This window comes from Mesoplodon bidens (assembly GCF_964165515.1).
Source record: "Mesoplodon bidens genome assembly, chromosome: 3".
NCBI classification, from domain to species: domain Eukaryota; kingdom Metazoa; phylum Chordata; class Mammalia; order Artiodactyla; family Ziphiidae; genus Mesoplodon; species Mesoplodon bidens.
The window spans coordinates 136,725,669-136,751,687 of record NC_138178.1 but is presented as its reverse complement, the minus strand read 5'-3'; the positions used below and the strand labels follow the sequence as shown (position 1 = coordinate 136,751,687).

Genomic DNA, 26,019 nt, shown 5'->3' with positions numbered 1-26,019 from the left:
CACAATGTTCGGATTTGTGGACTGAATTTTGGACTACACTTAAGGTGAGCTTTTTTTGTATTGCCTCCATAAGTATCATATTTCTAAGATATTCACCTACCTAATAAGTGTGTGTGTAAGGAAAGAGGTCAGGATTTGTGGGGAGTGACAGAGCTGGTGTGATCATCATATCCTAAAATGTATCCTTTGTGCTGTTAAAAAACAAATTTCAACTGAGTAAATTTTAAAGATCTTATTGGCTTTATTCAACACTTTATGAATCAGGCATCATTTAAGCTAGCAGACAGAAAGGAGCCGTGAGGAGCTGTACAAATGAAAGACTTTTATAGTCAGAAGGGAGCAGGAACAAGGAAGTTATTCCAGGCAAAAAAGGCAGGTTGGCTGTTGCAAGGTCACTTTCCTCTCAGGGATGGCCGGCGTCTACTAGGCAAATTACCTGACTAGTACTGATCAGGTAGATTCCTGATTGACTCGTTTAAGATTCCATTTCTGAGAGAGCTGAAACTGTAATTAAGTCTCGCAGTTTGGTGACTTGGGGTTTAGTGTGACTCCATTTTGGGCCTGTTGTCTTATTTTTAAGAGTACCAAACATCTCTATGAAATCTTAATCCTTTGGGAAGCTGTCTTCCCACTCTAGCACTTCAGTTAAAGTGGGAATGGGGGAATGACAATTTCTTTTTCAAGCACAAACTGAACACAGATCATTTTAGGACAAAGGTGTCAATTCTGAACTCCATCTCTCCTCCGTGTTTTACCAGCCATTCACCATCTCCAACCCTCCCCCCTTTAGAGGGAGGTAGGCTGTAGTTTAAATCCTGGTTCTGCTACTTTCTAAGTATTTAAAGTTTACATGTGATCCTTGTTTAACCCTTAAAACAGTGGATAAGGGAAGTGTTAGTAGTGCCCTTTTTAGATGAAGCTACTGAGGCTCAGAGAGTTTAAGTGACTTGCCTAAGACCGAACAGTTGATGAACTTTTGGGAATTTAAAGCTCAGATCCAGCCTGATTCCAAAGTTCTTTCTCTTAAGCTTTAAGCCATGCTGAATCTCCTCTGCAATTCTGTGCTGCTCTTAAGATGGGCTGGCTTTTTTATACCACCACCACTACCCTACCCAGTTAAAATTTGGAGTTCAGTGAGTACTCCATTAAATCTTCTCATTTGCTAATCCACTTTTCTGAGATCCTTTACAGAACCTTGTGAATCTGCTGTCTACAGACACTTATTTTACATGACTAGTACCAATTTTGCCTATGTATTTTTGTCTTGTACATGACTCACTTATACAAAATATGTTTTTATTTATTTTGTTGCAATTTATATTCACATACCCCCAAATGCTACTTTTTAAAGGAATTGGTAGAGAGTGGTAATGAGACCTTGCAAGAAATAAAAAATCTGATAGAGAAGCTGAATGAAAGAGATGAAAAAATGGAGCAAATCCGTATTTGGCTTCAAGAGGACATTGAAGAGTTGCGTTTTCTTATGGAACAGGAATCGCAGACAGACCTTCTCAGTAAGTAACATCTCAAGAGCTTTGGGTAACAAAGACCTTTCTGCTATTTTACTGTAGCTGGTGACATCTAAAATAGGAAAAAAAAAAAGAATGCCTATCAATAATTTAGTTATCCCCAATAATCCATTCTCAATAATGTCACATATGTTCAATGAATGTTGATTCTCATTTGTGGGGTTGAATATGGTAGCGCAGCAGTGTTGGGCAAGTCTCCCTTCCATCTGAGTGAATCTCCTAAATAACTAAATCGCAACTTCTTTCTGATTTTTTAAAACGTTTTCCTCCCAAAATCTTTTTAAACTCTTTTACATACTTCCTTGTCTTCTTAAACAGAAGACATTGAACATCATTTTCCCTTTTCTTCCTGAGCTGAGTTTAGCATTAAAAACAGCAACAGCATTAAAGACAGCAATAGTTGCTGTTTTCTAGTGATGCCTTCTGGGGCTTCTGAGATGATAACACATCCTATGCAACACGATTGACTCATGGGCAAGCAACCCAGGCTCTCCAGAGGAATATCAACCTTCATCCTCAATCCCTACTCTAGTGTCATGTTACACACAAGGGCTACAGAACTCCTTCCAGATCAGGGCTGCAGCTAGAAGTGAAGGTGAATCCTCACACAGTACAGCCCAGAGGTCCCAGGGCTGGAATCCCTTGGGAAGGTGGGATGGTGGAGGTAGAAGGGGCTGGTAAGAAGGAAGGAGAATAGAGCGTAGGGGAAAGATGGAGTGGTGAAATGAAAATAATGTCACCTGGCAAGTGTACAGATCTATTAGAGGTTATTAAGGTTTAAAAGCATCATCATTAGATAAGCGATATTAAAGGTGGGTTGTAGAAAATTTAAAAATAAGATGAAATAAAAGTAAAATGAGAGAAAGTGGTACAATTAAAAACATCTCAATATTTGGTAAAAAAACAATATTCTGAGGGTATTGCTTGACAAAAGAAATAATGTTTTAGCAGCCAATAAGGAATTTTGTGGGTGAACCTTCTTATCAACCTAAAAGCTGTCTCGGTGGCCCTGCTCCAGGTTGGTGATACCTATTGTGTCTCAGTGCATAAGCGTCCCTGGTGAATCTTGCTTAACTCTGCATTTTCTTTGCTAGGTCAGGCCATCTCTAGCAACTGTAGAGCAAGCAGAATTTTAAGAGCCAAATCATCTCTAGGTGTCAATTGCACTGTTTTCACACGAGCAAATCTTATTTCCATTTTTGTCTGAGACCTGATGGAATCTTTGCATTGGAGCAAAAAAATAGACTATATTGAAAAGCTAAACCCACGGAATAACTAATACCATACTCCCTTTTTCACGTATTTTGAGTACTGTCTTATTGATAACCTATGGAAAGTGGAGGATTGCAGCATGGAAAAAGTTGCAGGCCACCCAAACGAGAACAAGCTGAGGCATAAAGCTTGGTAGAACAAGGGAGTCAGAGTCACCATCACTTGTTTTTGCCAGAGATTCAGAGGCAGGTGTGGGAGTGAGAGAAGTTTAGTGTGGGAAAAAAAAAAGGAAGGCTTCAGGTGTGTTCTGATTGGAGGTTGTTAGCATGGGGAGGCTGGTAACAGGCTGACTAGAAGGAGGACAGCCTATGTGATTGATTAGTAAGCATACTTGGCTTCTCTCTGGTTGGTCCCAAGTTAGAAGAAGGGTCATAAAAGAGGGAAGTTGGTGGTCATTGATCAAGTTATGACTGTTCTGGGCTCATTACATATATGATCATTGCATGGGTCTATTGTCATGTATGGTGTGGCCACTGTTGGTTTGTATATTCAGTCTCAGCATGGATCTTAATTTTTACTTCTATTTTCAACTTAAAGTATCATGTTCAGAAAAGAGTAATAGTTGCTTTGAGTGAAAACCAACCCAAATAAAATATAAATAATAGGCCAATTCAGCATGTGCCATTCATTTTTATTTCATCCAAATGGTACAATCACTTAATTAAAATTTAAGTTCATTTGATAGGCAATCCGTATATACGACTCTTTTTTGCAGTACGTGGGCCCCTCTCACTGCCACGGGGGTCACAGGCCCAGCCGCTCCAGGGCACGTGGGATCCTCCCAGACCGGGGCATGAACCCACGCCCCCTGTATCGGCAGGCGGACCCCCCAACCACTGCGCCACCAGAGAAGCCCCGTATATACGACTCTTAATTAAACCATTCTTTTTCTAGACAACTGGAACAAGTTCCAGTTAATATTTATTATGAAATATTGCAAGTATGGAAAATATTGGATTGGCCAAAAATTTCGTTCGGGTTTTTCTGTAAAGCTGCCCCCTCCTGTTTTTATAGGGCTCAGAGCTAAGAATGGTTTTTATATTTTCAAATGGTTGAAAAAAATCAAAAGGATAATATTTCCTGGTGCCAGAAAATTATATGAAATTCAAATTCTTATATTTGTAGATAAAGCTTTATTGAACCCCAGCCACGCTCATACAGTCACACATTACATATGGCTGCTTTTGTGCTACAATGGCAGACACTGACAAGGACCATGTGGCTCGCCACACCTAAATTATCTATTACGGAAAAGGTTTGCTAAACCCTGAGCTAGAGTATTGCATCTTCTCCTTTGATCACTCATGGAGTGGGTGAGATTTTTTTTGGCAACATGGCAAACCCTAAGGATCATGTAGTCTGAGACAAATAAGAGAAGAAGGGATGATTTCTTTGTTCTAGGCCATGCAATGATGAATATGCTCTGTTACACAGTGACCAATTACAGAAAAAATTAAAATATCCTCTTTTTGTTGTTGGAAATGAAAAGAATATCACTTAATTTTATAAGAAAAAACACATATTTCTACTAAAAATATTTTCAGTCAATAGATTACTGATTGGAGGAATTTCAATTTTAAAAGTCAGTACTGTTTGCAGCCACTGAAATGTTCCTAACTGGGCATACTGATACTTGAAATTCCTCCTGTTTTTAAGGTTTCATCCATGTTTCACTATTAAAACTAAACTGAATTCCACAAGTATTTACTGAATGCCTATTCTGTGCCAAGTACCGTGTTAGGCTCTGGGGTTACAGTGGTGAATGAAAACAGGTATAATCCCTGCCCAAATGGAATTCACAGTCTAGTACAGAAGCCGGCAAATGTTAAAGGGCCATAATATTTTTTGGCTTTGTCACCCATAAGGTCTCTGTAGCAACTACTCAGGTCTGCCATTGTAGCAGAATTGCCCCTGTAGTTTGCCCACCCCTGACACAGTGGGAGAACCAAGTATTACGCACATGTATGTAAAACCTCTTGTCATAGGAATTTTACAGGTGGGGTATGAGAGCTATGAGAGAACCTAAGAGGGAGAGAGGCTTGACCTAGTTAAGGAATTGGGAGAGGTCTCTGGAGAACTGGAAATGGAGCTGAGATGTAAAGGAGGATTTCTGGATTCCCTTACTCCACTTGTTTCTGCTCCTGGAGCACTGGCACCACATAGGCTTTGGAGGAAGGTGGACCTGGGATCAAATCTCAGCTCTGCTTCTTACATGTTATTTAACTTCCACTCTTCAGTTGCCCTGGTTAAATATGAATGCTAACTAACAGGAATAATAAATAATGCCTCAGACACAAATTAGGCATTGAGATCCCTGAAATCTTCTGCCCTCCTGAGGAGATAATAGTCACCCTGGCCCCTTGAATTACTTGAACATCTCTGAGGCACCTCTCAGCTCTTGGATATTTCGCGTTGAAAGTCTTCTGTCACTGATGGACTTCTAGAGAAGCCTTGATCTCTTACAGCTTAATAGCCCTCTCCTGCCCTCTTCTGGACACAATGTGTCACTGTGGCCCTGCAGGTCCTGGTGCTCTCCTTCAGGGTCGTTGCACTATCTGTATTAGCATATTGAATACCTTTGAGCCCGGTACTAGAGCACATGCCCAGTTTCTGAGTCGAACAAGACCAGCCCCTGAAACTGGTCATACACTGTGAGAAGCAGACAAGTGAAGAGATGATTAGAATATGGTGGATTCCTTCTCTTGAGTGGCTATGGAGGGTAAAGAGGCACCTCTCAATCTTTTGGGGCGTTGGGAATATACAGGGATGTCTTCCTGAAGGAGCAGCTGACGTAAGCTGGCCAGGAACAGTAATAGCGTGGCTGAGTGGGTACCAGTTGGCAAGAGTGGGGGATAGGCTTGGCCGAATGTGAAATGCCAGACTTCATCCTGAAAACTAAAATCGTTACTTTTTGTTTTAACATTCTTTCTTGTAAATTAAAGGTAAATAAGTTAATTCTTGGTGTATACCTAAACCAAATAGTAACTGTGTACAGATTATTTGTAAAGAAGTATTAAATATAATTTTGTTTTAAAATTCCAAAAATCCCTGAGTATTATACCATGTACTATAACTTAGGTTACAGATAAACAATTTGTATGCTAATCAAATATTTTAACTTGATATGTGCTCTACAGAAGACTTTTTTAGGCCAAGAGATATTTTTAGAGAAAGATCCAAAAATTCGTGTAACTGTCTGTTAGTTATCTTTTTGTTATTGTGATGAAAAGGACTTGATATAATTTATTTTGATCATTTAATTCTGGAAGAGAACCTAGTTATTGAAGCAGAATCAAAATTTCAGTAAGAAATACTTTAAAAAATCATTCGCTCAGAAATTTTCAAAAGATCTCTTGGAAAAATTAAGATCTGAACTAGGAAGAGAGTGTTTAGACCATGGTTTTCAAACGTTAGAGTCACCTGGAGGAAGTTTTAAAAATCCCTCTGCTCAGCCAGACCAATTCACCCTGAATCTCTGGGGGTGAGACCCTGGCGTGTTTTTAGAACTCTCTTCAGCTGGCTCCATTGGGCAGCCAAGTCTTGAAAACTATCGGTTTTAGACAAATATATAACAATGTAATTGTTGTATTTATCAATTGACCCAAATTAAGAAAATATTTTAACTTTTATATTACCTATCCAGTGCTAGTTAGCAAAGTAATTACTATACACTGTAGCAGCCAGAGTAGTAATACAGTACAAGGATCTAAGACAAAACAAAGCTGAACTAGAAAAAGGGTTGTTTTTGTGTATTTTTAATGACCATTTTAACAAATTATTTAGTAACATTAGCAACCACAGTTGCTATGAATTGTTCTAGTCTTGTTCTTAAGGAAGCAAATTAAAAATGCAAATATGTATTAAGTATTTCCAAAATTCTTTGCATTTGAGGACTTGTAATCATATTACTTGCACAATTTCTCCTTTTGCATACACATTTTTCTGCTAGAAGAGGACATTGGAGGGGAAAATAATCATTAAAATGACTCCAATGTACTGTGACAAAAAGATAGTCCTGGTAATCAGATGCATGATCCCTCAGTACCATCCCGCCCCCGCCCATTATACAATCATCCAATTGAGGATTCTTGGGGCAATTTAAAATTGTAACTACATAAACCTATATAAGATACATATAGACTTTTTACATTTTATTTATTCCTACAGAAAATAAGAAGAAACAGAGTCCTATCAAAAGAATCCGTCTCCCAGTGGTTGAATGTACTATGAAAAAACATCAACAAAGAAAAACTAACAAAATAACTTAAAGGATACAACTGCTGTGAATTTAAAAGGTACAAAACTACAGAAAAAGTGAGTGCATTTTCTATTTTGCAACTGTCAATGGAAGTCTTAAAAGTTTGAGATTTAACAAACTCACACAACCCTCGCCAAGGAGCAGAAAAAGGAAATAACCTTCTAAAAATAAAAATGGATAAACATGGTCAGATTATTAAGTGCAAAAATCTTATTTTGCTCCCAATAATGAGTCTCCTGAAGACTTCAGAGCATAAAAATCACAGCACAGGTATTAACAACCAACCACAAGAAAACTTTATGTACTGTATATATTCTGTATTTTGTTAAATCTAAGAAGCCATCAATTGAGATATCACAATGTGACAAAAATTGTGTCTCAGGATTCATAAAATATGGCACGTGCATATATCCTTCAAAAATGAGATATGGGGGAAGGAAGTATATTTATTCACTTGGGAAAGAGACACTAATCTTACTACTTAACATTTTGAATTATTTCCACAATTAGTGTGGCAAATACAATTAAATGCCAGATATTTGAGATTTTTTTGTAGTTAAGCGTTTTTTTATCATTATTCTTTACAGGAACAGGAATAACCTGAAGATGTCTTCAACCAAACTACCTAAAACAAAAGACCTGTTATATAAATTATGCTCTATTTTTGTAATAGATCAAAATACTGTATTGGTGAAAATAAATAGATAACAAAAAACAACATACTTGATTTCCATGTTTGCTATCAGACCCCACAAATATGTCTGACTTTATAATTCAGTATACTTGAAAAACTGAAACACAACAGGCATGCACAATTATGCCAATGCTAAGGATTTCAGATTATACTTGTTACAGTTTTTCTTAATAAAAATGGGAACAACATATTGCTAGGTACACAGAAACATGACTTTGCACAAAAGAATAGCTAAATTGTTGCAAGAGGTAAGTGCTTCCTAATAGGCTTCTAGTGTAATATAACCGTGTGCTCTAAGTGTATGGTGTGTTATACTACATAATGGAGAATTATGGTATTTTGTATTTTCCATCAAACCACAAAATCTGTTAAGTCAAAAAAAGAAAACAAACAACAAACCCCCCATAACATTAGGTGTACTGACGATCATATTCCCATGTATGACAGAAGAGTACTAACACATTTTTTTATTTCTTTACTTCCTTTTATTAAGGACACTTCTTAGGTTTTTTTGGCATTTTACATTCAGTGCCCATTGGCTCCTTCTGAGAGTATCCGTGAAGGTTCGGTAAATTTTGCAGTGAACAAGTAAAAAAGGGCTGGTGTGGGTACCAATGCCAAAAGGGGTAAATCTTGCTCGAGTTTATCCACTCTGGAAATGGAGATTATTCCATAGGCATGAAGTAACCAGTGGCTGAAGAGAACAATGAGTCTTTTCTTTCTGACCAGAAGATCATAGCAGTTCTACATAATTTTATAAAAGAAAGAAAAGAGAAATACAGATTATTGGGCTGAATTGGCTAGATAATTTATTACATTTTACTTTAAAACATATTATTGTCACACAAAATCATAACCTCAGAATCACAGGGACCTAAGAAATCACCCAGTCTTGCTACTACACTTCACAGATGAGGAAACTGAGGCTTCCTACATTCAGCACTCCGCGGCAGCACCAAGACGGGAGCCCACGTCTCTAGGTTCTGGTCTACACCACCATTCGACCCTGGAAACACTACAGCTTCTTCTGAAAGATCTGAACTGGAAGGGGAAAGCCACATTTTGTGCCTTGTTCCTGCCCTGATCCACAGCAGCTGAGTCTACCAGTGGGAAGGAGGAGGTACATACACCCAACTTCCTTAACTCCAGCATTCCTAGAGTCTGCTGCCTGGATACTTAGAAGGGAGCAGAAATGACATGTGACTACTCTGATTTCCCTTTTATCTTTAATACTGCTCTACAATATACAGAAATTGGAAGGACCAAATTATTATAAAAGTAATATCTAAATGTGCTAATGAACACACTAAAGTGTAATTTGCAACTGATTACTTAACAAGTTTCCCTCATTAAATGGCTCATCAGCTCACCTAGAGCTTGACTGTCTTTTCCTGACTTGAATCCCTATTTCTGATTCATGTATAGAGTGCTAATTGAAGTACATGAATGTTTTATATATGGGGGATTCCCAGCAGCAGAGAAACAAATATGATTCAAGTTAATTGAACTTTCCATAGTAACTATGGATAATAAACAAAAATTCAAAAATTTCGTTTTATTCAAATATCCAATCATTCCCCCCCCATTTCCCTAGAGTTGATAAAAGTGCCAAAACTAATTTGTTTATCTTTAATCATACTGCAAAGTTGATTAAAGATTACCAAGGAGAAATGGGAGTAGAATATAAATGGAAGCATCTGAAAAATCACCATAAAAGTACTGTCTAGTTCCTCTACTGCTAGTCTACCTAAAAGTCACTATGATTTCTAGGTGGTTTGTTTCCCCCTCTCATTCTTTCACTAATGTAATAGAAACAGGAGCTTCAAGAGCAACCACTCCAAAATAGTTAACAACTTTCTCTGGGGTGAACTTTTTTATGTTAAGAATTATACGAGAGCACATATCAACTGTAGTGGGCGGTTGAAAACAGTGCATAGGCACTAGCTTAGCAAGGATAGGACGGAAGAGTACTAAGACATGTTACACTTTTATTCCTTTAGAGTTTACTCTCTAAGAGTTCTACCAGTGGCCTTCCACTGAAATATTAAAAAGTTAGAGGCACAAAAAGGATCTCAAGATAGGAACAGCATCGGAACTAATGTGAGTGTTAATGATATTTCCAAATCACCAAAGTATTACAGATATTATAGGGCAAAAGTAGACATCTGTAATCAAGAAAATAAAATTAGGGACAAAACATAGAAGGGTATGGAATGTATACTGTAATTATTGATGACTGTTAGTGTTCACTGCAAAAAAAAAAAAAAGCCTAGAATTAGTTCTATATAAAATAAAGCATTTTTATGTTTCCTTCAAAATAGTGTTAATAAGGTTCAACATTTCAATAATTATACATTTTCTATGTGGATAAATGATGTGAAATGAATTTTTTCTCTAACATGCCAGAGTTAAGCCTGACTACTTCACTAATTTCCCAAGCAAATATTGTCTAGTATACAACTTTTCATGAACTAGTGAGCCAAAAGCTACTGAGTGGCATCGTTTAGCCAAGGATTACTAAAACAATCAGTTGTAACATATCATATCATATGCACTATTCTCCTATTCAGTTGTCAAATCTATAAAAAAAAAGTCTTTAACAAAGGAAAAAAGATGTCCTACCTCTATTTCGGAAGCCGACATGTACACAGCCAGAGTAACCAAAGATAATACTAATATAATGTATGGGAAGGCATAGTCTGAAAGACAAACATTGGTATTATGCTGAAAATTATTTTCTGAATAAACCATCAAAAAATTCAAACAGTATAATTCTTTCCACAGACAAAAACCTTCTCAACCAGTCTTGGGAGAGAGTGAAGTCCTAATGCTCTAAGGCAGGGGTCAGCAAACTTTTTCTGTAAAGGGCCAGATAGTGAATACTTTTGGCTTCGTGGGCCATGCAGTTTATGTCTCGTCACCTAAGTCCGAAGTTGTAGTGGGAAAGCAGCCAGATCATATAGAAAATGGATGTGTCTGTGTTCCAGTAAAACTTACTTTATAAGTTTGTAAGTTATAACTTACATATAAGTTATTCAGACAATAAAATTCAAATTTTATATAATGGTCACATGTCAAGAAATACTACTCTTCTTTTGATTTTTTTCCCCAACAGTTAAAAAATGTAAAATTATCTTTGGCCCAGCTTTGAAGACCCCTGCCTGAAGGCTTCCACTGAGGTAAAGAATCAACTTCTCTCCTATGCATCTGGCATGATACTAGTTATGTATCAAACTTGGGAGAATTGGGAAAATAATTACTCAGTTTTCTGTGTTTTGTGGTCCAGATGGGGAACTTCAGTTGAGAAAGGCTATATATAAGAGTAATTCGGCTTTAATTAAAAGGTCATATAACAATAACCTCAAAGGCTAAATGGATCATTCAGTGCTCTTAATGTCAAATTTCTAGACAGTTCTACTTCAAATACAGTACAGTAAAATAATACTTTAAGTGAAAATTTTTCTTAAAAGTACCACCTCTTAAAATGTTCTAAATTTATAGCTCACTAAAACAAATGGACAAATTGAGAAAGATACCTTGAATTATTTTTTATACAATTATTTTAAAACAATTAACTTCAGTTACTAAAACTATTAATCATTCTACAATACAATGCGGTGGAACCCATCGGGAACATTTTCAAATGTTAATTAAGGATATGGCAGCCAGAATCTCTGAATTATCTATGCAGGCCTGATTCCAATTACTAAATAACTGACAATGATTAGGTCCTAACCAGCCATTCAAAAGAATCCCAATTAACTTACAAATAGCTAAACAATGTTGCTAATGATAGTAAGAACTGGTAGAGAAAGAACTGGTAGTAAAAAGGAGAAAGAGGAAATTTCCAACAAGCCCCAAACTTGTGGGGAGTAGAGGGAGGCTCTGGGCTCAAAGCAGGATTTAGAGTGGTTCTTACTCTAGGGTCTAAAACAATGTAATATTTTGAGCAACTAGGTCTGGGGGTAGTGCCTGGAAATCTTCATTTTAGTTCTGCTGGTGGTTCAGAGGAAGATCACCCTTAAAAACTGGCTTTAATAATACTTCCAAGCAAGTACAAGTTTGTCACTGACATCTTCCTACTTACCCCAGTGTCTCTCTCCCTAGACCCTGGTATCTTGAGCTACCAGAAGCCTCTTGGTGCTCTACTTTGCTCAGACTTGCTATATTCCCTTGTCACGGACTAAATGTTTGTGACCCCACCCCCCCAAATTCTTATGTTGAAATCCTAACCCCCAATATGATGCTGTTAATAGGTGGAGGGGCCTTTGGGGTGGATTAGGTCATGAGGGTGGAGCCCTCATGAATGGGATTTGTGCCCTTATAAAAGAGACCTCAAAGACCTCTTCCCTCTTCTGCTATGTGAGGACACTGAAAGAAGACAGCCATCAATGAACCAAGAAACGAGTCCTCACCAGGCTCCAAATCTGCTGGTGCCTTTTTTCAACACCATAAAATTATGAGTTGGTATGATACCCTCTGTGACTAATCTCAGCAGATTGCACAAGTTTATACTTAGTGCAAATAAACAATAACTCCTTGATCCTCCTATGAATGTGCTTTGAGTGGAGGCTTGTTAACAAAATGATCCAAAGACTTTCAGTGTGGGAAAAGGCGTTTTCCATATAGGCAGCTACAACATGGGAAGCAACACTGTCTGGCAGTCTCCTTAGGTTAACTTTCCAAACCTTTCCATGCTTTCCACAGCTTTTCCCTTTTCCCCATTTCATAACCAAGAGGTTCTATACAATAGAACCAGTGGCAGTCTAGGACACAGGGATCTGAGGGCTGGTAATTCTTAAATCTTCAAGCCTAGTCAGCTCTCCCAAGCTTGTCTAGGATAAATGACTACCTGTGCTCTTTTGAATATTCCATGAATACCTAAAACTGAATTCACTTCTCACCAACCTATTTGCTTATTCTAACATTCATTATTCATACATTCACTAGTTACTAAGTCAGAAAGCTCCTTTATCGTATTCTCCTCCCATTTCCTCAACCCCTATATTTAATTAGTTACCTAGCTTAGTTAACTCTGTCTTTGAAATAGTTCTTCTTTCCCAATGTTTCTCTGCTTTAGGTCAGACAGTCAGGCCCAGCTTATGGCTGTCATCTCTTAACTGATCCCCCAGGTTCTCTTCCCTGCCAATCCATCTTCCACACTGCTACCAAGTTATCTTTCTAAAATGCAAATCTAGTCATGTTACTCTTCCTCCTGAAATCCTTTTAAGAGGAGGTCTCTAGTCCCTAGAGCAAGAATAGCAACCTCAAATGCCTACAGAGGTCATCCAGGAGAATGAAGTGGGCCAAATCTAAGAAAATAGGAAATGGTAGGAGCTAGGAAAAACTATAGATTTTCAAACACTATGCAAAAGAAACAATACATCTGTAAAACCAGAATATGAGGGATAACAGACCCCTGACTAGTCTCCAATTTCTTCTTCCCGTGGCTTTATCCTCAGCTCCACCCTCCTAACTTTGAATCAAATTCATTACTAAGCTACATTACTTGCACAGTGATGCCATCCTGCCCAGTTCCTTCAGGCCAGAAGCTTGCCCTCTGCACCCAGGCAGGCTCCATATAAAGATGGTATCCAACATCCATCCTTGCAGTGTTCAACGTCACACATTCAAAAAGTCCCTCACTATGTTCTCTCAGCTACTTATAGCTTTCCTAGTAGTATATGAGCTCTTTAACACCAACTTTCTCTCATTCTTCTTTCGAGTCACAGATCAGTCTAAAGGATTTTTTACTTTATCTAAAAGTCTTTCATAAAGGAATTTAGAAAACTAGACTTAATGGTAAACAGTATATATTATCATGAGTAATTTCCATCTATTATATGTAAAAACCATCTATTATATCAAGAGTAATTTCCATCTATTATATTATACTCAGAGAAAATATTGTTTATCACATATAGTAAATATATTTCATTGACTTTACCCAACAAACTTACATAAAAGGCCTCCACCAACTGCCTGAAGCACGGTTAAAATTGGGAAGAAGTAAAGTGCAGCATAAATACTTTTAAATCGATCAGATTTCCCTAACCCACAGGCAATCTTCTTTACCAGAAGAGGTCGGAGCAGCATCATTAATACCAAGCAGAATGCATAATAGATAAATACAATGGTGTATCTGGAAAATAAAATAAAAAATTATAACATCAAAAATGTTTTAAAATGTATTTTTATCATTGATCATTTTAAAATCAAAGATCCTGAAAAAGGTTTAAAAAGTCTATCCATCGAATATTCAGATTGGTGGAGGGTTCACCAAAAAGGCTCTCATAATACCACTGCAAAGTGTATGCTGAGTCCTTTCCGGTAGACAGTTTGGAAATGTGTATCCAAAATCCTAAAATGTTTATATCCTTTAATTCAAAAATTTTACTTGTAGAAATTTATCAAAGGGAAACAATTGGGTATACACAAAAACCTGATGAACAAGCATTTTTATTGAATCACACAATAAAGAAAACTCAGGAAGAAAATAAATATTCAACAATAGGAAGTTGGTTAAATTTTAGAGTACATTTATGCTGGAATACTATGCAGACATTAAAAATCCAGTTATGAAAGAAATGTTAACAACAAAAGCAACTGTGCCTCATACATTAAGTGACAAGAACAGGCTACAAAATGGCATGTGCATAGAATAACCTTAATATTCTTTAAAAAAGAATAAAAAAATAAAAATAAAATCAAAATAAAAAGTGCAGCTGGAAAGACATTTTTAGCAGTGATCATCTTAAGAAATGGAATTACAGATTATTTTATTCGGGGTATGCCTTTTCTGTTTTCCAAATATCCTATAATGTAATTTTTACAATCAGAAAAAAAGTTGCAAAAAGATCTCTGTATCAGCAGACTATAGTTTCTAGCTCCTTATTCTGAATAATTACATTTCTATGCACATAGTTCTAACTTCCTTTTCATGAGGATTTTCAAATTATTTTTTACCATCTTATATGCAAACCCTCTCCCTTGCAAGGGAGAGTCAAGGGAAGCACGGGAGTTGTTTCAAATAACTGACCACATGCCTCTTCTCCACACAGCTTAATGATACCGGGTCGCTGTGCTCTCATGATGATTTTAGGTCCAGCCCTGTACCATACTGCATTATTTCAAGCCTCACTTCTTGGATGATGAGTTTTGTCTTCTTAGGCTACCTCTTACCAATATCAAAACAAAATAAAAGCTGTCTATTCCTTCAGCTTGTAGTTCCTTAAGAGCTCCAAAAAGACTATTATTTTAATCAGAAGGAAACCATCATGTGCTACCTGCCCTAAAGAACTAGGAAACTAGCTTTTGGAAGCAGATACCCGTGTCCTGCCCCTGCTCTCCACCAGAAGACCTCATCCTCTACCTCCGCCCCCCATCCATGCCCCTCATATGCATATAGGATAAATCTGACAAGCTAAAGCTAAGTTTTATTACAACAGTAATTACTGCTCATTGTCAATAACTCAGTTTTAGTAAACATTACCTTTTGCAGTAAGTTTCTAATGATAGAAGCTTGCATGTTTTTCCATATCTTATCTAATTAATTTCCCCTCAAAACTATAACTATCAGTAAAAGTATTCTGATATTTTTCAATTTGTAAGGAATTTATATATACCAATGGAGAAGATATCCTCCACTAGTCAATGTAATAGTGTTCCAAGGTTTCTGTTAATATTGCGCCATTACTTTTTGTTGACTTACAAAAGATAAAAATCATTATGACTTTGGTAAGTCCTACAGCTTTCAGAAATGTTTAGCCCCAGTCTAGCCATATATGTAAGTTTAAATGGTTATGTAAAGTAACATGTATGAATTCAAATGCTGGTATTATAAAATCTTCTCATACTTTTAATAAAACATTGTTTTGTATAATTAATAAAACAAGGCAGACAGTCCATTCCACAGTGACTATTGGTAAAGCTGCTAAGAAAAAAAAAAAACCTACTTAATTCAAAGATGGTGAACAGATGGAAAATGTCCTAATCAATGAAGTTGTGTGATGAGTCTGACTGAGTGCTGTGACAAGGCTCTGAGGCTACACCCAACTCAGCAGGACAAGTGCTGTAATAAATTAGAAGTGGCTGTTATGACTGCAGAATGAGGGCTGCGAGTACCTATTTGCCATCGCTGTTCTCATATTTTTTGACTCTCCTACTACAGGATTTACAGATATTATAGAAAACACTATAGATGTGAATAGCAGTAAATGAGTCTGATTTTCTTTTAAATAAGATGGTTATACATCTTATTTAAATATAATATTTGATTCAGTAATTAACTTCTCTATATAGGACCAGGTTAAGTTCTGCAAGTCCCCAGGACAATATGTGACAAGAGAATAATCAAAGCTGAGGGTTATAGCTCTATGAAATCAACAAAGAAGATAGTATCAGTCTTTTAGATACAATTTATATATATAAATATGTCTGGTTGTCTCTGTATATATATAAATAATTTGCAGGACTTAAAAGGTAGGCAGGTGGAAAATATTTTTATAGCTCTATATCTGGATCTCATTTTTTGTTTTGTGTTGCTTTTTTTTTCTACTTTTTTTTTGGATGTCGTTTTTTGCAAAGTATCTTTTTATATACGTGCATGTTTGTTTTTGACACAGTACTATTAAGAATTGCACAAAAAGTACTATTTTGTTGAGTATATTACACAATGGTAACTTGCTACAACTATGAGAATACAAATACCAGACAATTCTATTATACATTTACTGAGAAAAACACATCAGAATGAACACTAATTCACAGAAATTCTAAAAATGTAGGCCAGGGTAATATTATACAGAATCTTATGAATTTGATATTTTTTAAAAAAAACAAAAACAAAAAAGAAAGAACATTAAGCCAAGCACTCTAATAATAATGCCAGCTACTTATAAGTGCTTCCTGTATGCAAGGCATTTATTTAAGTCACCTTATAAGGTATCATTATTCCCATTTTTACCAACAGGAAAGCCGAGGTTAAGAGGCTCTTAACATGTTCAAGTTAACAGCTGACAGACCTGGGATTCAAACTCAAGCCTGTTTTTAGCTCCAAAGCCTATACTACTTCCTGTATGTCAGATATTGCTTCTCCGTTGTATAAGAAAAAGGTTTTCTTTATAATTCCCTTAAGAAAAAGATAAAGCTTATTTTAGAAGTGCTCAGACATACTTCAACATCAACACAAAAATACTTTCACTTCTATTATACTAAGATGTATTTCTATTTCCTCTTCTCAGATTATGTATCACTTAAAAGAAGAAAATCATTTCTGTATATCTCCCCCAGTGCCTAGGAGCCATTTCACAAGGCTCAATCTGCTTAAATGAATGAAATCTATAATCATCATTTTTTAAAAAATGATCTTACGTCTAAATAAATACTTACAGTGGGTAGACAGCTTCATGAGTACAGTGCACTGTGGTAACATAATCTGGACTTGGATTGTAAAGCATGGTGTACCAATCAGAAAGCATCAATACTCGACATGAACGGATATAAAGCACACCGACTGGATCGCTCACAAGTAAGGTGATGATAGCTGCCATAGTGCATTCAAATAACGCAGTGATGTGTTGGAAAAGGGCACTGGAACTAGTAAAACAAAGGAAGCACAATCACCAGAAAATTCTCAGCATGTTAAGTGGCTTTTAATAAAACCTGTGTATGCTTCAAAATATGTATTCTTTTTTTTTTTTAATTAATTAATTTATTTATTTTTGGCTGTGTTGGGTCTTCGTTTCTGTGCGAGGGCTTTCTCTAGTTGTGGCAAGTGGGGGCCACTCTTCATCGCAGTGCGCGGGCCTCTCACTGTCACGGCCTCTCTTGTTGCAGAGCACAGGCTCCAGATGCACAGGCTCAGTAGTTGTGGCTCACGGGCCCAGTTGCTCTGCGGCATGTGGGATCTTCCCAGACCAGGGCTTGAACCCGTGTCCCCTGCATTGGCAGGCAGATTCTCAACCACTGCGCCACCAGGGAAGCCCCAAAATATGTATTCTAAAAAGAAGTTTTGACTGATAAATCCTGAAACAAAAAAATCTTATAAATAGGTAAGTAAAGCCAAGCACATATGAAAACTACTTGAGAAGGATTTAACCTTGTTTACTAAAAAGGGATAAATACTCATCCCAGATAATACTGTGCCAATATTGTCTAAATGTGTAGAAGAGCAGATATTAGATCTACCTTTATCTTCAGTAACTCGCCAAATTATTAAAAATGTCTTAAAGTTATCTATGCATCATTTTAAATTATCTTAAACATTAAAAGTACATAAAAGATTATATGTAATACATATTAGTTATAAAATATAATAAACATTGTAAGCTCACCACCTAACCCAATAACTAAAACATTAACAACTTATATCTACCTGTTCCTCCCCATTCCTGTCTCTCCCCTAGAAATAACCATTATACTAAATGTTCTTTATCAGTTTTTCTAAACAGTTTTTATTCCAACTGTATTTATACTTCAAAACCACTATTTAGTTTTGCTTATTTTTCAACATGATAAAGTGAGGTAAGCTTTCTGAGATTTTTCTTTCCACTCAAAATTACATTTCCAAGATTCATTCATGGTTTTGCTTATATCTGAAGTTCAGTCGTTTTCACTGCTGTATAATATTCCATTGTGTGATCTTTCCATTATTTATCCATTCTGCTTTGTTAGTAAAATGTGTTGCAAATGTCTTCCTCTCAGTTTGTGGGTTGAATTTTCATTTTCTTTGTGATGTCTTTTTATGAATAGATGCTCTAAATTTTAATATAGTTGCCATTATCAATTTTTAAACTTCTGGTTAGCAGATTCTCACTCTAAGAAAAATATTATCCTATATTTTCTTCTAAAAGTTTTAAGGTTTTGCTTTTCATGTTTCAATCTTTAACTCAGAAGAGATTTCTGTGTCTAAGTTAGGATATAACTTTAGCTTTTCCCATTTGGATATCCAACTGTCCCAGCAGCAGCATTTTCTTGAATAGTTGCTCTGTTCTCCCCACTAAGCTGCCATGCCACTTCTGCCATATAAAGTCTCCTATATAACCAGCCTTTTCTAGGTTCTCTATTTTGTTCCTGGGGTCCCTTTATCTATCCCTGAGACAACAGAAGATGACAATAATTCTTGATATTACATACATTCTTTTACTTTTTCAGTGGTGTTGCTCATTCTTGGGCCTTTGAACTTCCATATAAATTAGAGAATTAGCTTGTCAAGTTCCACAGTATAAATCCAATGTAGCTTAGCTACCTTGGTCTTGGCTACCTTACAGTACTGTGATTCTGTAAATGAAATATAGGGAGGTAATTGATTTTATATACTTAGCTTACAGCCAGCCTCTTCACTAAACTCTCATTATTTATGATTGCTTCTCTACAGATGCTTTTGAGTTTTCTATTTGAACAATGTTTCAGTTACCTATCACTGCACAGCAAACTACCCTAAAACTCAATGGCTTGAAACAACCACCAGTGATTATTTCTCACTGTTCTGTGGTTTGACTGGGCTCATCTGAAAGAATGAAAAACAAATTCACAGAATTGCTTCCTAGGAAGCAAAACACATCCCAAGCAGAATAAATAAAAAGAAATTCACATTATAATTAAGCTGCAGAATACCAAAGATAAAAGAGCAGCTGGTCAGCAGCCCCCATGTGCTAACAGCTGACAGCCGGCACCTACTCCAGCATATGAGTTACTCATTTTGAACACCACAGCCCAGTCCAGCCTCTAGATGGGTGCATCCCAACTCAACATCACGTGGAACAGAAAGGACTACCCAGTTGCTATCGGCAGTTAACCTCTGGCTACCCTCCCAACCCTACTGCCTGGTTTGTCACTCTGGCCCCAGCTCAGGGTAGGTTTGCTTGTTTTCTGAAAAAGAAGAGTTCTCGGAGATCCCCCCTTATTCCTGTGAGACCAGCAATGTCTTAAACAGTATGTCTCTTCCAGACTTTAGTTATTTCATGCAGGAGGGTGACCTGGAGCTCCTAATTAGCCCATGGTGTTGGAAGCAGAACTCCTGTGCCATTTTACACAGATGAAGACACGAAATATGTAAGTAAACGTGTACACTTTCGTATTATATAATCCAATCTTTTGCTTCCTTACAGAATTCATATTTTTAGAGGCAAAATCCCAACCTCATTATTTCTTGCCATGACTTTAGCAACCTTCTTACTGGCTTCCTCTTCTCATCATGCTCCCTTTCAATCCATCTGCAGTCAACTACGTAATCTTTACAAAATGGAATCTGCTTTTAAAACTCCCCTTATTAAACTACTTCAGTGGATCCCATCTGCCTTTCAGGAAAAATACTTCCTACCAGCCTTATCTCCCACACCTCCTGCCCTTACGAAATTACTTTGTTTCCTCACTGCTCCATTCATCCCAGCATGCTTCATGCTCTACCTCAAAACACGTCACCTATCTGGCAAATGGTGTATCCTTCAAGATCAGCTCTGGGGTTGTCCCCAGGTCTTAGGAGTATTTCCTAAGACTCCCCCAGCCCCAAACCTCTTTATATCTTGGTCTCATTTAGTCCCTATTTCTCATAGCACCCTCAGCTCTCATTTCTTGGTTATGCTGTGCTCTTTCTTGGCTCTAGACTTTTGCACATCTTTTTCTTACTGTCTGACTCTTTCTTCAATTCCTCTCTCAAAAACTACTCGTTTTTCAAAGTTCAACTTAAAGTGAGTTTTTTCTCCTGTGACACCACCCGATTTTGAGAGGACAGAATTGACTTCTTCCCTCTTTAAGCTAGCCTTAAACCTCTGTACACACCTCTCCTATAGACCCTCACATACACTGTATTGGTTTGTCTACCTCATCCACTGGACTGTGAGCACCCACATTTTCATCATCTCTGAATCCCGCAACCTAGCACAGCACCTGGCACACTGCAAACATCCCTAAAGATTGTTGCATGAATACATTTGGAAAGCTATAAATTACATAAAAACAAATTACGGAAGAAGCACACCTTCTGGCTTCATTACATAAAAACATGCAATTTCTGCCTATCTCTGCCCTGGCCTCAAAGAAAAACAAATTTAATACTAAACTTTGGGGAAAGCAAGCAGGCCAGAAAGGGAAGTTTTGATTAGTGTCTAGCCCATGCATTCTCAATGGGCACTAGCACTCCCAAGGGGACAAGAGTATAAAATAATATTACACTTTTTATATATAAAGCACATGTATACATACACTATATAAACCAATAAACAATATATCTGTGATATTAAAATTTTATGGGGTAGGTGGAATTGGGGGAAAAAGGTATCTAAAAAGCTTCTTTAAGGAGGAAAGAATGAAAAAAATGTCAAGAAACATATGAGTCTAGCCTCAGACAGCTAGGCCCCTGCTTCCTTGATTTTAAGTGCAATGTCTCAGGAAAATGCAAGAGATAGTCCTTGCCTTCCTTGCTACCAATTTCCTAGGCAAAGCATAGATATGCAGCCTCCTTTTTAAACCCACCTCCTTTCCTGCCTAAGCACTGATCACACCTCTGCTTTACCCCCAAACCAAGGCTCTACCCTCTGCTCTAAAATTCTCTCTCAAAACATATCTGATGTTTTAGTTCAAATGCATTTGGTGAGGTACATCCATTAAGCCCACCTCTTCTCCACTCTGGGCTGAGAAGTTCCAAATGAGCAATTATTCTATTTTAGCTCTGTTAATCACATCTCTTTTCTAACCCTCATCTCTCATCATTCTATAACAGAAATTAAAAGCAGGATGAAAGCTGCTTTAAAACAATTTTTTTAATAGTCTTCTGAAAAAATAATGAATGCTCTTCCAATGTAAATAGTCACTGTGGACTTATTAGGTAGATCCAGAAAAGTACTGGTTCTACTTCCACCTGACCTTCTCTTCACTTCCGTTCCTACCACTGGCCATCACTATTTCTTGGACAACAGCTTTCTAATATGTCTCACCACTAATCTGCCCTCCACAGAAGTTATCTTCCTAAAACATACATCCAAGATGCTGTTTCTCTAAACCAAAACCTTCACCAATAAATCATTCACTCGGCAAATACTAAGTGAGTATCTACCATGTGCCAGCGGCTGTGCTGGTCTCTGGAGATTTCATAGAGAACAACAGCGATGGCCACTGCCCTCATGGAGCCTATGGTCAGGGGTGGGAAATAACATTAAATGAGGAGACAAACATAACTACAAATTGTGTTGACTGCTAAATACAAAATAACAACAAAATGAGAGTGCTATTAAAAGAGAAAAATAACGGGGACAGACCTACATTAGATTGGGTCAGGGGAGGCCTCTCCGAGTAGGTATAATTTAACCTGATATCTGAAGGAAGAAAAGGCAGCTAGGTAAAAAGTTGCAGGGAGAAGAGAGTATTTCAGGTAGAGAAGAGTTTGGGGAAATGGACAGGACTTAAAGCAGGAAAGATGCTGAGATGTCAAAAGCAGGAAAGATGCTGAGATGTCAGAGGAACCAACAGCCAGGATGGCTGAAATGTACTACAGTAGAATCTGGTTCCTCATTTCCAGTGGGATACGGTTCACATCATCACCAAGAACTTTCACATTCTAGCCACAACCCCCTTTCCCACCTTCCTTTTTATTACCTTTCTCTCATATGCAATCCACACTTTGAACACCCAACTACTTCCATTCCCACCCACAAGAGATCACGTTTCATACCTCCCCACCAGTGTTCACGCTGTTGCCTCTGCCTAAAATGTTCCTTTTTTGAAGTGTTTTGGGTGCCACCAGGCACAATTTATCTCTTCCATTCTTTGTGATTCCAGAGCATTTTGTTTATAAAGCTTTTATATACTTTTTGGTTATATACTTTTAAGACTGATTTGTATTATAATTAGTTATGTATATATTTGTCTTCTCTACAAGAGTATGACTATAAACCACATCAGTTATGTTTGTATCTCCTTCCCTGATCTTTTCAACATAAAACGCAATGCTCAGTAAATTTTTTGGATTTGTTTTAGTATGAGTTTTCATAATTAGGTTGCAGCTATAACATTTTAACTACATTATACTAGATTACTAGTATTAAGTTGCAAAGTATTTGTTTTAGAACAATAAACAGTTTGTAATCATAGCCAAGTCTTTGTAGAAAACCAATGAAGATAATTAAGAAATAAAAATATAAATAAAATACTCCCTCAGCACCACTCAGAGTAAAACAGACAAAGGATATTTCCCTTAATATTTACTGAGGCATGCCCTAGCATTAAGTTTCCTTGCCACCGTCAAAAGTAATCAAAAGATAAAGGAAAAACAGGTTTGCCACTTTTACAAAAGCAGAAGTATAATTACTTGATAAGGTCTTCTAAATGACAGCTATTCCAACATCAGTCCACCCAGATACATTCATAGAAAGTGCTAACCTCTTTTTCCCTGAGTACCATTCAATGAAGAACCAATGTAAAACAAGAGGAAGCATAGCCATAAATCCAAGATAGAGCCAATCATAAAGTTCTGGAGACTCTGTGCAAGGCTGACAATACTTCCGTGCATTTGTTCTCTGTCCTCTTGGACACACCTATGATATATAAGAACAGTATTTTATGTACGGATATTATCCTAGAACATTAACACCCCCAAAAAATCATTCACTAAGACATCACATTTCAGTTTAAACATCTGTTTACATGTGCATCTTTTAAAAATAAAAGAGAAAGCATAAGTAAAATAAAAAGCAATCTACATTGTATTTGCTATACCTGTATAAGGTTATTAAAGGACTCTTTATTAAGTTACTAAAATAGTTGACTAATATTACATGAAAAACCTAGTTATTAACACCATATAAAAATTGCAGAGAAATGCTCTGGAGTTGTAATGCTAAATTATTGTCCAAATTACTTTTCTATATTAATAAAAAGTAATTCGAAATTATTATAAAACTACCAAATTAAAAAACTTAATAACTGTGACCGTCAAGATGTATTATAGATATATAATCAATATGACAACACAAATAAGGATTTTATTAACACCTCCATATTCTTTTATAAGTTGAATACATTGAAGAAAAAAGTTATTCTACATGTGACAATATTTCAGAAGCAAAAAGATTTTACAAATGAAATAACATACAAATGTTAAGACTTACCCCACATTCTCCATATATTTCAGTTGAGCCATTTTTAAATAACAGGGTCTTCCCACAATACAGTCCAAGGCATGCTGGTTGAATATCGACAGCTTTTTAAAAACAAATGCCAGTATAGTAACATCTTTTGTGATTATAAAAAATAAGGTAATAAGAGCTGAAACATTTGGCAGAAATATCTCAACACACTTTCAATTAAAAAAATATGTATTAGACAAAAGTCTTGATGCATTTATTTAAAGTTTTCCTTTTACACTGTGACACTACTGAAGGTTACATGGAACCTTATTGCTAATACTGTTCCTTAAGATTAAGGTCCTCAACCAGCAGAGCGGACTTCATGCCCACAACTCAAAGCCTAACCTGGTACGTCTCCAGTGGCTCCAACCAGCCATCATTCCCCTTGATTAGATGGTCTAGACTTTTGAATTTCCTTTTTTTTTCTTTTTTTTAACTAGAGGACTAAGAGAGGATGGATACTTTTTATTTTGCCCAGTCAGGACATTAAGTGCGAGCATACACACGAAATCTATTATCACCTTCCTTCATGACAGAACACCCTTTAATACCAGAAAAGCAGAAAGGACATAAGTTCAGAATAAAGGGAAGGCCTTTAAAGTAAATACATTCACCTTACAGGAAGCTTGTAAATTATCCTAACTTTAGTCATTTTTGTAGAGGACAAGTGAAGATTTCATCAAGGCTGTCACTGGGCCTCTGACCAAGACTTAGGAACCACTGCATTAGAATCAACCCTCTGATCTCAAGGCTTGGACAACATAAAAAGCAGCTCTTTTTAACCAAAAAACTCAGGGCCTACAGATTGTCTTTGACCTCATCTACAGGGAGAAACTATCGAACGAGTTTTTTTCATCAGTGACATCTGATTCCCTTCAATCACTGATTCATTCCTTCAGTAAACATGCATTAAGTGTCTGATTCCATTGGTGAAGGGCCCCTAAAGATCCACGGAGGAACATGACAGAGTCCCTACCCTCAAAGAACCTACAGCCTAGTGTGGAATAAATCCAAAACAACTGTGGCCAAATGTGAATTAACTTGGGAAATTATGCATTTTATGGCTATTCTTGAACAATCATTTCCCAAATTCTTCATGAATTCACAATCTAGAGACTGCCTGATCCACAATACTCGTTCTTCTTTCAAATTCAAGTAGAGTTTTTTCTTTCTCCTTGTGCTTAAGAGAAAAATAGAAATGGCGCTGACTAAAATGCCTCAAGTTTAATATTTTCACTTTTATCAAATTTCTGACTTTTTAAAAAACCCATGGGCTTCTTTACCTTACTTGGCACTTATTTTTAAACCAGTTGTAATCACAATGTTCTAAACTATAGACGGAAACGAGTTGTTTCAGATTTTTTGAGAAGGCAGAAGGTAAAGAATTGGAAACCTTCTATACCGGTTTTGCATCTAGCAGATGCATAATAAATACATTTGAGTGTCAATAATCTAAAATTTCTCAAAATCCAAGGCCTGAAAACCGGTATGATAAACTGAACGCAACAGCTTACCGTCGACCAAAAAAACCCTAGCTCCCACTGTACGCTCACTTTCCCCTTTGATTTCCTTTAGTAAAGGAGGTCTAGATTTTTTACTTTTTGCAACCGTCATGCCCCTTTGTGAAGGGCCCCCCAAACTCAACGTTTGATGCTGAAGCAGGACACAACAGTTAAGCAGCAATTAGCTTCTGCTTCCTTTCCGGTTTTCCTGCACTTACGCCCGCGCTTTAAACAACTCTCAGGAATGTTAAACAAAGGGACCGAGACAAAGGGACTGAGGTGACATTTTGAACAAACAACAAAGGCCTGGCCTTTTCCCCCAGTACGCAGCCGGCGTCCCCTCTGCAGTCGGTCTCCCCGCTGCAGCTTGTCTGGAGCAGAGACTATCCCTATCCCACCTCGACCCGGCCAAGAGCTGCTGGGAGCAAGGGACAAGGATTCGCCGCTATCCGGAGGCCACCCGCTGTGGCCCAGAGCTGGGAGCGTAGGGAAGAAGCAGAGACTAGGATAAATGCTTCCCGGGACCTCTGCAATCACTCACCCATCGGCAGCTTGCAGGTTTCCTTGGAGAGGTTCGTAGATCAGCCGACCCGACCGCAGCGCCCGGACATCCGGGCCAAAGCCGCCTCGACGGCTCCGCCTC

General features: G+C 37.3%; 2 protein-coding genes across 4 annotated transcripts in view; one reads left to right on the top strand and one right to left on the bottom strand.

The window, feature by feature from the left end:
• Window positions 1-7,664, top strand: part of CCDC175 (coiled-coil domain containing 175) — a 73,306-nt gene extending 65,642 nt beyond the window's left edge. Inside the window, exons 18-20 of the mRNA XM_081229429.1 lie at window positions 1-44; window positions 1,352-1,514; window positions 6,969-7,664. Coding sequence (XP_081085555.1) covers window positions 1-44; window positions 1,352-1,514; window positions 6,969-7,069 — 308 coding nt within the window. The 3' untranslated portion in view covers window positions 7,070-7,664. The remainder of the gene's footprint in view (window positions 45-1,351; window positions 1,515-6,968) is intronic.
• A 23-nt stretch (window positions 7,665-7,687) lies between these two features.
• JKAMP (JNK1/MAPK8 associated membrane protein) lies at window positions 7,688-26,006 on the bottom strand. Of its 3 annotated transcripts, none has more exons than XM_081229430.1 (7): window positions 25,918-26,006; window positions 23,857-23,948; window positions 23,129-23,283; window positions 17,144-17,350; window positions 13,714-13,895; window positions 10,376-10,452; window positions 7,688-8,497 (listed from the first exon to the last, which is right to left on the bottom strand). In XM_081229430.1, exons 1-7 carry the CDS (start codon window positions 25,919-25,921, stop codon window positions 8,279-8,281), a joined length of 936 nt encoding a protein of 311 aa, XP_081085556.1. In that variant the 5' UTR covers window positions 25,922-26,006; the 3' UTR covers window positions 7,688-8,278. The 3 variants fall into 3 exon arrangements, with proteins under 3 accessions (XP_081085556.1, XP_081085558.1, XP_081085557.1); XM_081229432.1 differs by having other exon boundaries at window positions 23,857-23,980; window positions 25,918-26,002; XM_081229431.1 differs by having other exon boundaries at window positions 23,857-23,930; window positions 25,918-25,998.
• Window positions 26,007-26,019: the final 13 nt, after the last annotated feature.